Source organism: Tyto alba, unplaced genomic scaffold (assembly GCF_018691265.1).
Source record: "Tyto alba isolate M040663 unplaced genomic scaffold, T.alba_DEE_v4.0 Super-Scaffold_41, whole genome shotgun sequence".
Taxonomy (NCBI): domain Eukaryota; kingdom Metazoa; phylum Chordata; class Aves; order Strigiformes; family Tytonidae; genus Tyto; species Tyto alba.
The window spans coordinates 633359-645603 of record NW_024881317.1 but is presented as its reverse complement, the minus strand read 5'-3'; the positions used below and the strand labels follow the sequence as shown (position 1 = coordinate 645603).

The following is a 12245-nucleotide window of genomic DNA, read 5'->3' as shown; positions in this document are numbered from 1 at the left end:
CGTGACCGCGGAGAGCACAGGCCACAGCGCTGACGAATCATCTTTATTCAGTCAGGGCTCGAGTGTAGCGGGAAATAACACATAAGGCAAGTGCCCCCTGCTGCCGCCCGCCCGTGTAGAAAGTGTTAGCAGCAAGCCTCCTGCTTGCTTCAGCGGTTCATAAAAGAAAATCTCTATGTGCATTAAAACACCCTAATTTTTTTAATACAAAAAAACACTAAAAACCTTTAATGAAAGTAGATAAAATTTACAAATCACAGCACGCATCTTTCTCTAGAGAAAGGAAAAAGTGCCTTCAAAGAAAACAAAAAACCCTACAAGTGGCATCTGTTCATCGGGAAACAGCCATGTGAAGGAAGGGGCGAGCTCTGCTGGGGCAGCGTCTTAAAACGGGGTGTCAGCGAGGCACTGCCCCACGCAAGCGGTGCCCCCGCTGCCGACCCCCCCCAGCAGCGGCCGGGGCCGGGACGGGGTTTGCTTTTGGCTGGGGAGAGGAGGCACGGGCCTCCCTACTGCAGGCAGCTGCGTGCAAGCCACGGAACATGCCTGCAGGTAACAACTTCCAGCAGACCGGTGTTTCATCGTGTTCTCACTTTCTTGGTTCAGGAATTCGTATACCATCAGTCGTTCCTCTTCCTGGGCCCACTCTCCCCGGCCTGCGCTCTCCTCTTACACCTGAGGGACCGGGTAAGATGCACAAGCAGCAAGACCACACATATTCTTGCCACGTTCAATAAGGAAGTACCTTAAAAAAAGAGAAAGAAACATGTGAGTGAGTGTTCCCTCCTCTGGCAGAGTCAGCAGGACAGACTGTAGTGTAAGGCAACTGCTCTCATTACGTGCAAGCTCCTGTATCAAGCCAGACCAAGGAGCAAATACCTGTGGCAGAGCTGCTGCTGCCAGGAGTTAGCCAGGCAACGCGACTCCCTGTCCCCCTTATGTCACAGACTAGCAGAGTCAGCACCTGACTCTCAAAAAATTGCACTTGCACTTGGAAATACTTGCGGAGCTGGAATGAGAACTGAGTCCCAGCACAACCCGTTCTCCTCTGGCTGTGCAGCCACGGAGGAGGCACGGTGCTCTCCTGGCACCAGGCACACCAGCCACTGGCCAAGCCCCCGGCGACAACAGCAGGTCTACTGATCTAAGGGTCTGCTCTAAGGAGTCACCCCAGGACTGGCTTGTGGAGCCACGTCTCCTTCACTGCTGAGGCTGCGATGTTTTCCCCCTGTGCCTTCCCAGAGTATGAAACGGCTGCAAAACTTCAGCTTGAGAGTGTAAGGGCGACCTGGGGGCTGATGAGGTGGGTGGAATCCCCGCATGTGACTGTCCTTCTACCAGGTACTGGAAGACCGTGGTGGGTCTAGTAGTGTTGGGACCTCCTTACCCATCCATGCCCCACAGCGGGCCCCAGGAGTTCTTCACAATCCAGTACGGAGTCCCATTTTCTTCTCCATACCCCACAGCAAGGACAGCGTGGTTCACCTTGTCAGGAGTGTGCTCACATCGTGGGCTGCGAAGAAAAGGAAAAACAATGCAGATGTGTTACATAAAAAAAAAAAAAAAACAGCCTGGAATTAATCATGGATCAGCCAGCGTTCTTGATTGCACTCCAACTGAAAAAGAACTAATGGATACTCTGAACTTCCAGTTGTGGAGAGTAGGGAAAGAAGCCAAGAAAAGGAGATACTGCTCTGTTTTCTCACTCAGAAATTATTACTGGCCATATCTGAAGTCAGGGTGATAGGCTACGTGGGCCTTTGTTCAGAGCACCTGGTCTGGCCTTTTGTTCAGAATTAACATGGACATTGTCACACAAGAATGAGCTACAATGAAAAAACTGAGCGAAGGAATTTTTCCAATGAAAACCAGAAGCTCTTAGTGCATCCCAGTAATGGCTTGTTCTGCCCCAAAGTTCAGGGGCACTGTTCCATACTTTGCACAGGAACAGCTAGTTCCTTGGTCTAAATACATATTTCCCTGTATCTCCTCTGAATCTCTAGCTTTTAAATTGCACTTGATGAAAGTTGCCACCTAGAACAGGACAAGACAAGGTACAAGCTCCCATCTCTAGAGCACCTGTTGTAATGCATTTTCAAATTGGAGATCACTACAAGATCAATAATCCCCACAACAGATTTACTTTTCTTGAATCTGTTAATAGTTGGTCTGGGGAGCATAGGCTGAAACCACTGGAGCATCAATTATTCCATATGCTCTGACTTTCCGTCTACCTTAGACTATAAATCTACAGAATAAATCGGTGCGTTCCTCAAACTGGGATCCTATTACAAAGTATCTTGACTGTCTCACCTGCTTGCACATCTTACATCCGCCTGTGACTCGCTTTAAACTTTGAGATTACCGTCTTTATTGCAACAGCAGAGCCACTCGAATTCACGGTGCTGCCTGCTCTTTCCCTTGCAGCTCCCTGGGGCAGACCACTCACGATTAGACTCTTAGTTTAATTTTCCCGGCAGTTCTACGTGACTGAGGATTCATTACTCTGAAGTATTGTTCCGGTTCTCTCCAAACACGCACTTTCCCCGTTTCTTGCCTAATAGAAATCTGTCCTGCCCCAGTGAGCTTCCACGGTCTTTCCAAAATATAACGATCATCCTTTAGGGCAGCTTTTGGCCTTGGCTGTAGAGCTGACACAACACTCGAGACCTCCTGCTAGGCCACACTGCATGTCTCAGGCCAGTTTTCCATCTCTGCTGCTTTCCTTACACGTTCAGCTGCAGCGGCAGCTCAGCACCCGGCGGGACTGGCGGGAGGAGCTCGGGGTCCTGCCCGCGCGGCGATGCGGGGAGCCCTGCCTTCACAACCCAGCCGGTGGATGGACCGGCTCCGGGCGGGCAGCGCCAAGGCAGCTGTGCCACCCACCACCCCCACTCCAGGGCCTGGCACTGGAGCAGCCGCCCGAGTCCCGCACAGAACTGACTTTGGTTAGGGCTTACCCTAAGTGAGCCAGATGTGTCCAGCGGCAACACCTGGGCCAACCCTGCCTCCATCCACAGCTCAGGCTCACACCTCCGCCCCGGGACAGGCCTCCCCCAGCTCTGCACAGGGCGGCAGGAGCTCACTGACTTGCCAACCTTCGTTCCAAACACGGTCTGGTCTTCAGGTTGGACTGGTTCCTAGCAGTAAATTAGCTGCAAACACACTGTTCCCTCTTCCCTGTGCTGTGCTCCCATTCCCCTGGGAAATCGAGTGTATCAAGGCACAGTTTACTTGCGTTTTCTATTTTCTATTTAAAAGAAAATGCAAAAATGCAGTCCAGTGCCCCTCCGTCCAGTGCCACAAAGCAGGAGGTATGGGGATGCGAGTGATTCCAGCCCTACGCCTTCCCCTCACCCCCCAGGTTCAGAAACACTCACTTTGAGTAGACTCCTTTTCTGTAGTGCATGAAGTTACTCGTCACCTCAAACGCAAAGCTCACCGGGTTGTGCTTCCCCACAGCTTCTACCATGCTGTCCTCATCATACTGCAAGAAGAGAGGAGCCCAGTGCCATTTATATGATGACGCTGGGACCAGTCACGATCCCCGGACCAGCGGTTGGAGCACAGTGGGGATGGCTGAGCCCCGCTTTCTGCTTGCTGACAAGGAAACAAGCGCAGCTTGCATTGAAAGACAAGAACCAGGACTTTTACAGTCTGGAGGCGCAGCCACTGTGGGAAGCAGCCAGAGACTGCCTGTTTTTTTGGCTATGGCAATTCACTGGTGCCATCCTCAGAAAAAGGGAGCCAGCGGCACGCAGGAGAGGAAGCGTGTGCGCGCCAGCGGCTCGCTCCTCTCCAAAGAGCGAGCAAGCCGCGGCGTGTGCTGCGGAGCCTGGCGTGCCCAGCACCTTCCAGGTCAGGGCTGGCACAGCGTTAACACCCAGGAAACGTAGACCTCGGGGCCTTACCTGCGTGATATTGATAACATCCTTGACAAACGCAATAGCTTTCTCCGGCTGGAACTTGCAGGTGCCGTTCTGTGCGGACAAAAAGGAAGCGGTGTTAAAGCCTGCGCTGGATCCTGCGCTGCAGGAACAGCCCTGAGCTGTGCTGGAAATACCTCGGCGCGGTACGGGTAGGTGTCCTCCCCCATGAGGCCTTTGTTATACAATATGTATTCGAAGGCTTGGCTTGGCAGGCCCCTGCAAGACATCACAGCCAGAATGCAGATTAATTAGGACGGTAATGCTGCGTCTTCTGCAGAGCAAAGCCATCAACCTTCCCCCCCCCGCAGTTCTACAGACTGTCCCCACAAACTGGGGGGAAAGGGAAGGACAGTCTGTACCCCAGACCCTCTAAAGGCATAAACTCCAGTCTGTTCCTGCAACATCTCCCTGCCTGGGACTCCGAGCCCATCGTGCTGTCTGGCATGGTCAGACCTCATTCTCAGGGGTGCCTGATCCCTGGGGGAGTGCCGGGCTGGGCGAGCCGAGGACCCAGCCAAGGAGGAAGAACGCAGCCGACTCAGTATGAGTGATAAAGCGTGCTTCAGTTATTGATTTTCATTACAGCCTTTTATAATCTTTCTACTAATTATGCCTACTAGTTACTAGCTGATTGGCTTAAGCTCTAAGGGTCGTATTCGCACGGTCCACCTACTTGCAGTTAGCTTACAGCACAAGCTTCTCATAACACTAAGTTTCTCATGCTACTATTTCTGATTCCTGTTGACTTGTTTTCGATACACAACAGTACCGTAACACAATGTTTCTCAGACCACCATTACCATAACACTGGGTTTCTCAGACCACTATTCCTAATTCCCCTTAACCTGTTTTCGACACACCACGGTACACAGGGCCGAAGCGTCCTTGACATTCCTCCTGTATCTGCAGCTGCGAGCAGCTGCAGGCAAACCCTAGTGAGGCCCAGCATCAGCAGCTAGAGCAGGCTCTGATCATACAATTGCTCGGTGGGCTCGGGACCCTTGTCTCTGAGCCATTCTCCAACAGGCGAGAACACCGACACAGGAGCCCCAAAGGCATGAGGCCAGCTCACCCACCCAGCACCAGCCGTGCCAGCTCAGCTCTGCAGCCTCGCACACCAAAAGGTGGTTTTCTGTGAGCTCTGCCCAGCCTGGCTGGGGTCCCCAGCTGCACAGCACGGGGGAGGACTGGGGACCCACATCTCCAGCGAGCAGCTGCGTCCTTCCCCGGCTCCATCCAGGGAGCACACCTCAGGGAGGGGAGCGAAGGAGAGTGTGATCAGGGTGTGCTCACAAGGAAAGGCCTGAGGAGGAGTCATGAGGAAAACAAAGAGCACCGAGAGTGGTTTTGCTCAGCGCTCTCAGCTTTCTGCAGGGACCTCTTATTTTACATAAAAGAGAAGATTTCAGAAAGCTCTATTTTCTGCCTTCTCTGGCAACACCAGTAGGAATTTACCAAAGGGGAAGCAGAGGTTTCTGTGGGTTCCTTAGAGCACTGTGACATGCATGTGACTCATAAGCAGAGCAACAGACAAAACTCCCCTTGCTTTCCCTGAGCATGTTAAAGCCTCGCTACATAGCGCCCATGACTGCAGTGCCAGAAGACACTAACAAAGCAAATATCAGAAATAAAACTAGTAAGAGGAACAACGGAGGTTAGGAAATGCTGGAGATTTAGTGAAAGCGAAACATTATCATCTCTAGGAAGGGCAAAAATAAAATAAGAAAAGCAAACGCAAAACTGTTTTACCTGACACATCAAAGCCAAGGGAAAACAAAAACCATTCCAAGATCCGGAAGGATCCTGACACTAGATCTTGAGGAAGGCTGTCGATTATGGAAGGTGAGATACCCCCATTTCTATCCTTTATTACTTTATGTTACTTACCCACTGCAGCCATGGTTGTTAAAAGCCTGGGCACAATCAACTAACTGTTGTTCCGCCTACGGAAAAGTTTTTTGAGTCAGTAAATATTCAACACCTGCGTAAGTGAGACGAAACTCGATCGGTGCGGTGGGCAACCGAGCAGTGCTGGTGTTACCCGTGCAGCCGGCTGGTCACCCGCGGCCAGCGGGAATCACCCGGCTGAACAGCCCCGCATCCCGAAGAGGGGCACGAGGGGGCCGGGGAGCTGGCGAGCCCAAGGTGCCCGGGCTGCAAGAGGCATTCCTCCTCACGCCTGCCGGGACGCCCGCGGGAGCGCCGGCTGAGATCTCTTTCAAAGGTCAAGTTTGTTTTTAACACTTAGGCCCAACCCTCAGTTGTTCTGTTAAGTCATATAAGCGGCTACTGTCTTTCTAGTTCAAGAATCTAAATCCTCTGGGAGCTTAAACAGCCTCGCAACACGCTGCTTGCACAGCTTTAGCTAACCATGCCTGCGTGCAGCAGCACGGACCCCTCAGCCTCCAGCCCCTCCGGTTTTGCCCTGCTCCGAAAAGGGCTCTGCCCAAGCCGGGGGCAGCGGGACACTCAGACCCTGCAACGGCGATAGGCACGTCCTCGGGCACAGAGGCCTCCCGGCCACGCTGCCCTGCGCCTCCCCAGAAGTTCTGCTCGACTTGCAAGGAGCTGCAAGGGGTCCGCAGGGCAGGGGGGCACCTGCCACAGCTGCACACAGCGACGTACAGCCGGCCTCGGAACAAGCAGCCGACGGGATCAGGCTGGCCCCGTCAGTGCCCAGGAAAGGAAAATCTCTTACCAGGGAGAGGAGCTTTCCTGTTGCAATAGCAATAGCGGACTCCAAACACCCCGTGGTGGAAAAGGTCCAGCAGCTCCCGCAGGGGCCCTGCGTGAGGAACCGGAGGGGAACTCCTCCACAATGTGCCGTGGGGTCACCGGCCTCCCCGAAGCACCGTGGCCAGGGCAGGAGGGCACGCCAGGAGCACTCCCCGCATGCAGCTCGGCTTCGCTCCCCCCTCGTCCCCTGCCCGAGGGCCCCCAGCCCCCCCCAGCCCCAGCCACGGAGGGGCTCCCGGCTGCGCCTGCGTCCCTGCAGGGACGCACACCCCAGCACTCCTCCTCCTCCTCCTCCCTGCAGCGGTTAGCCCCCCTCCCAGCCCGCTGCCGACGACGCAGGCTCCTCACCTGGTTTTTCACAGGCGTCACGTAATTTCCCTTCTTCCTCCAGTCGATGGAGTCGGGATACGGCCCGGAGCTGCCGAAGAAGTTCCCCTTGGTGGCTGAGCAGTTCTGCAAGCGAGGCGGGAGGGCTGCGGCGAGCTGCTGTGCTCCCTCCCGGGCTGGAGGGAGCGGTGGCCACCGTGCCGTGTTCGTGGCCTTGGCCACTACAAGCAGGAAGCCACGGGCCAGCCCCTGGAAGGGCCCTGCCAGCCCGCACACCCTGCAGCAGTGCCCGAGCTGCTCGGGGAGCTCCTAACTCCCCCAAAAGCCAGGATCAGGCCTTAGGTCTGCCCATAAAAACACAGATCGGCCCGCAAGGCTGTGAACGAAAGTGAGCACTCGGGGTCGAGGGTGGCGGGAGGCCGGGAGGGCAGGGGCTGGGGGGGCTCACCTCGCTCTTAGTGGGCTCCGGCAGGACAGGGCACTGCGCCTGGCAGCGCGGAGCGGTGGGGTGCAGCTCGGCGCGGAGCCCCCCCTTGGCTCGGGGCCCCCCATCCTGCCGCACCGCCGCACGCTGCTGGGGCTCACCTGGGGCTCTCTCCACAGGTACAGCTTTTTAAATTCCGCGAAGGTCAGATCGGAAAAGTGGTTCAGGCTCACTGGAAGGGAGGAGGAGGAGGAAAACGGGAGCGTTTTGCTGGGTGAGGGGGGGGTGACGGCGAGGGCGGAACGGGGGCTGGGGGGGGGAGCGGCTCCTTACTCTGGAAGCTGTGGTTGCCGGCGTTGTGCTCGTCGATCTGCCTCTTGTTGCCCACAAAGACCCGCAGCCTGCGGGGGTACTCGCCCGCGCCGTACCGCCGGTTGTGCTGCGGGGGGGGCACATCAGCCGCGCACCGAGGGCCCCCCCCAGCCCCCCCCCCCAGCCCCCCCCCCCCCCCCCCAGCCCCGGCCCCCAGCTCCTACCTGCCGCATCCAGGCCTTGAACTGCAGCTCCTCTGCGGGAGGGAGGAGGGGGGGGGTGTCAGCGGCGGCTCCGGCCCGGTTCCCCCGCTCCCCCCCCCCCCCCCCCGGGCCGGGCCGAGCCGCCCCCTCCCCGCCCGGTGCCCCCTTTACCTTCGGCCGAGGGGGCCCAAGCAGCGGCGCCGGGCGCCAGGAGCGCAGCCGCTACCAGCAACCCAGCCCAACCCATCGCCCCGCCGAGCCGAGCTTAACTGGGCCGGGCCGGGCCGCGCCTCCGCCGGGGGGGCGGGGAAAGGGGCGGGGAAAGGGGCGGGGCGCCCGCGGGGGCGGGGAAAGGGGCGGGGAAAGGGGCGGGGCGCCCGGGGGGGCGGGGAAAGGGGCGGGGCGCCCGCGGGGGGGCGGGGCCGACGGTGACCCGCCCACAAAAAACCCTCACAAGTCCCGGTTCACCCTGAGATAGAATAGATTTATTAGCAAGAGGTAATCAGGAAACATATATTTTTACAAAAAAAAATGGAAATATTCTTCCAAACAAGCTGTAAGTTGAAATAGTTTTAGGGCTTGAAAGAGAATTCTCATACCACGAGGTATTGCTTACAGCAAAAGTGTTCTGGTTGTTAGAGTGGAGCATGCCTGCCACTGTAAAGTTAAACTGTGTTTATATACTGTACAATGTAAAAAATACATGGTAATATTCACAGAATAAGCACTACATTACTATATTCCTGCTAGAAGGTGGTTAGACAGGATTACAGTATATGTAATAAAAACACTCGGTCATCTTTTTCTAAGTCTACATCATGTTACTCATAGTGGTCACAAGGTATACGGATCTACAGCATATCAACAGAAGCTTGTCATGAGCCGTATGCAGCGAGGAGTCAAAGGGACGTTTCCATCTTCCCGACTTAGGAGGGACCGGGGGCCGCGGCCGAGGGGCCCCCCCGTGCCAGGCGGGCGTGGGGCGGCACACACGGAGAGGGCAGCTTGGCACCGAGGGATAAGCCTTAATGCGTTCTCTCCCCCCGCCTTACAGAGTTTGCCCGGGGTCGTTACTGCCGAAAGCCGCTGCCCGGGAGCCCCGGGGGGCACACACGGGATCAGCTGCCCGACCACCAGCCCCCCCCACTCCCCCCCCACCCCCCCCCCCACCCCGCCCCTAGAAGAACAAATGACAAAAAGAACATCATCGAAAAGAAACCGGGACTCCAGCAAAGTGTCGATGCGTGAAACCTTAAACGATGCGGGAAATCCTACGCGAGGTCTACTGCGGCCTAAGGACGAGGAGGGCGGTTTGCTCGGAGAAGCACATACGTGGAAGTCACTCCAGGGCGTCCAACAGAAACAAAGAGATATATACAGTATGGTATAGCGTGTGTACACGAGCAGCCGCCGGCCACTGCTCCGGGCTCAAGAAGGCAGTTTGGGCTCTATTCGCAGAGAAGCTTCGTAAAGGGTTTCTTCGTCCATCACAAACGACTGGTCCAGCAGGTACTGCGTCACCTGGGAAATCAGAGCCAGACCGTTAACAGGGAGGACTCACCTCGGCCACAGCCAACGGGAAACGCCGAAATTAAGAAACGGTAAAGGCCCGAGCAGTAACCAAGTCACAGAGAAGCGCCTGCAGTTCCTGCCAACCCACACAGGCGTTGCACGTGCTTATCTCATCCCAGGACTGCAAAGTCTTGCCTAGTCCTCAGCCGCTCTTCAGTTTTGCTTGCTTAGTTTTCCTTTCGGTACTATTTTATCAGCCACAAAGTTCTCTGCTGTTGAGAACACAAAATCCTGATAACTAAGGCACTGCGTAAGCGGGGAACGAAGTTCTTGCTGCAGGAATGCTGCTGACAGGGCAGGACATCTGCTCCGGTGCCAGCAGAAAATCTGCTTGCAATTCCTGGCAGATTTTTCCCAAATTACTTTCTGGCCTCGTTAGCAGCGTGATGTGCACAGCTGATGCCGGAGAGGGGTGTGAGCGCAGCCGCGGGCAGGTCCCGGCGGTGCGGAGGGCAGGGCTGGGGCTGCCGGCGCTGCAGAGGCTGAAATCAGAGCCCGTGGCTCCCCACCTCCACCAGCCCGGCCAGGGGTTGCGGTCCCGAGGGACGGGGGCTGCTCCTGCCACCGCACACGGAAACTGGTGTGACTGGAGGGCGGCTTGGCCCGGCCTGATCACCAACAGCGCGGCAGCCGGGGAGCCGGGCGGCTTCGGCAGACGCCTGCGGGGCAGCACCGCCGTTTCAGGAGGGTTTGCTGTTTCTGGAGAACAGCCGTGCCAGAGCCAGCAGAAACTCCCCCCCCACCCCCCCCAGCAACCAGCCCGGCTCCTGCGTGGCTCTGCGGCAGAGGAAGTGCGCGGGCGGCTGAGACCTTTCATCTCATCACACGCGCGGGGGCTGCCACGAGGCGGAAGCCGCCCAGCACCAGGCTGTGGGGGTGGCAGGACACCCTCCTGCACCCCCAGCCTGCACCCCCAGCCTGGGGAGGGGGGGGTGCTGCCCCCAAATAGCTGTTTCAAGCCCTCGCCCCGGCGCGGAGGCAGCAGCCACGCTCCCGCTGCAGCGGACGGGCAGCAAAGGGCGAGGGAGCGCAGGGCGCGAGGGCAGCCGTGCCAGGAGCCACCCGTGGGTGGGGAAGGGTGCAGCTCCCCGGTCAACTCCTCCGGGTAAAGCACGAGCTGCAGCTGGGTCCCAGTCCGGGGACCTCCGCGGCGAGCCCTGTGTCCCCGCGTCTCCACCTCGGCCGACGTTCGCCCAAAAGCATCTCTCAGCGGCCGGGGGCTCGTCCCCCAGCGCCCACCCGCTCCCCGGGAGCCCTTCCAGGCCGCTCCCCCGCCGCTGCCCGCCCACGGCCACGCTCCAGCCCCAGCCCCGGCCCGTGCCGCGCTGCCCACCCCCTGTGCCCACGATCGCGGCGGCGCGCAGAAAGAGCCGGAGCGAAACGGCCGTCGTGTTCGCTGGGGAGACACGGCAGCAGAGCCAGGGACCGGGCTGGCTCCTGCGGGAAGCCGCATCCTTTTGCTCTGCCAGCAACACCGCGTAGGCGACGAGCTCTCTGCACGTGTGCCGGGACGAGCAGGGAGGTCCTACACATCCCCTGTGCCTGTCCCCCTCCATCGCCCCTGCCTGACACAAGCCCCCACACCTGCACTGGTTCTGCCAGCGTTTTCTGTCTTAGATCCCTTACAGGAGCCTCCCATCTTCTCCACAGGAGCTGCCAGAAATGGGATTCGAGAGGGAGACAAGGAGGAGAGGGAGCGCGTGGCTCTCAGGACAGGGCCGTACCTTGGGCTGGTGCTCAATCTTGTAGGAGGTTTGCTGGAACTGGCGGATCTCTCTTATGATGTGCGAGATCTGTCCGGAGATAAAACACCGAAGCTGTTCACGGCACGGCCATCGCCGCCGGCACCGCGTCCCAGCACCGGGGAGGTGACGGGCCAGTGGACCCTGCTCCACCCGCACCCTTTGGCCCTTCCGCGTGCAAACGGCTTTTTTTGTTTCTTCCAGGCGCATCCCTCAGCGGGGCCAGCCCCTGCACAGGGGCCAGCCGGGCACGGGGGCTGCGCGGGGTGCGCACAGACCTGGCCGGCAGCGGGGCTGGGACACTCACCATCCTCATCTTGGAGAAGTTCACCAGGCCGTCCTCGGTGTAATTGGGGGTCCCCTCCTCGATGAATGCCAGGTCGGTCAGGTACATTCCCAGGTAGGGGACGCACGGAGGGTCACAACTTTGGGAGCAAACCAGAAACGGGTAAGAAAGAAAATTGCCTTCCTCGGGGGCTTTGGAGCGAGGAGGTGGGTGGGACTCCACAGTTAGCAGGATGGGAAGGAATCTCTCTCATGCACAGAAACCCCCGGAGGAAGCCTCTCCCCGGGAAGGCTGCTGGTCCCCGGGGCCGCATCCTGCAGCCGCCGTCCCCACGGGCAGCGCAGGACAAGCACGAGCTGCGGCCGCGCCCCACGTGAAGCCACGGGTGCAGGAGGAAGGGGGGGCGGCTTCGGCAGAGGGTTGGAAAGATATTTTGAAGCTTCCCCTGCCAGCCCTGGGCCCCCCCCCCCAGCCAAAGAAACCCCCGCCCAGAGCCAAGGGCAGTGCAGGTGCTGGGCTTGCCCCCCCGCCCTTCGCCCCACACCCCACCCTGTCCCCCACGGAGGGTCACCGTGCGCTGCCGATGGGACACGGCCCGGGGGTGCCTGCTGCTCACGGGGACACACAAACCCCCAGGGAGGCACCGGCTCCCACGGCAGCTCAGCACCCTGCTCCCCACGCACCCACAGCACCCGGCTCCGTGGCAGCTCAGCA

At 58.4% G+C, this 12245-nt stretch overlaps 2 protein-coding genes and 1 long non-coding RNA gene across 4 annotated transcripts in view; 1 reads left to right on the top strand and 2 right to left on the bottom strand.

Annotated features, from left to right (window-relative positions):
• Positions 1–28: 28 nt before the first annotated feature.
• Positions 29–8236, bottom strand: CTSH (cathepsin H). The gene is made up of 12 exons (XM_042804327.1): positions 8103–8236; positions 7953–7984; positions 7750–7855; positions 7578–7648; positions 7014–7118; positions 6628–6714; positions 5817–5872; positions 4064–4145; positions 3912–3980; positions 3381–3487; positions 1388–1513; positions 29–745 (listed from the first exon to the last, which is right to left on the bottom strand). The coding sequence occupies exons 1-12, from the start codon at positions 8176–8178 to the stop codon at positions 670–672; spliced, it is 993 nt and encodes a 330-aa protein (XP_042660261.1). The 5' UTR covers positions 8179–8236; the 3' UTR covers positions 29–669.
• Positions 4152–5652, top strand: LOC116963748. The gene is made up of 2 exons (XR_004408371.2): positions 4152–4414; positions 4961–5652. It is a non-coding gene; the product is annotated as an uncharacterized LOC116963748 (long non-coding RNA).
• An 867-nt stretch (positions 8237–9103) lies between the features above and the next one.
• Positions 9104–12245, bottom strand: part of RASGRF1 (Ras protein specific guanine nucleotide releasing factor 1) — a 39376-nt gene continuing 36234 nt past the window's right edge. For both annotated transcript variants that reach the window (XM_042804017.1, XM_042804018.1), the window contains exons 25-27: positions 11553–11670; positions 11228–11296; positions 9104–9452 (exon numbers count right to left, since the gene is read on the bottom strand). In XM_042804017.1, coding sequence (XP_042659951.1) covers positions 9360–9452; positions 11228–11296; positions 11553–11670 — 280 coding nt within the window. In that variant the 3' untranslated portion in view covers positions 9104–9359. The remainder of the gene's footprint in view (positions 9453–11227; positions 11297–11552; positions 11671–12245) is intronic.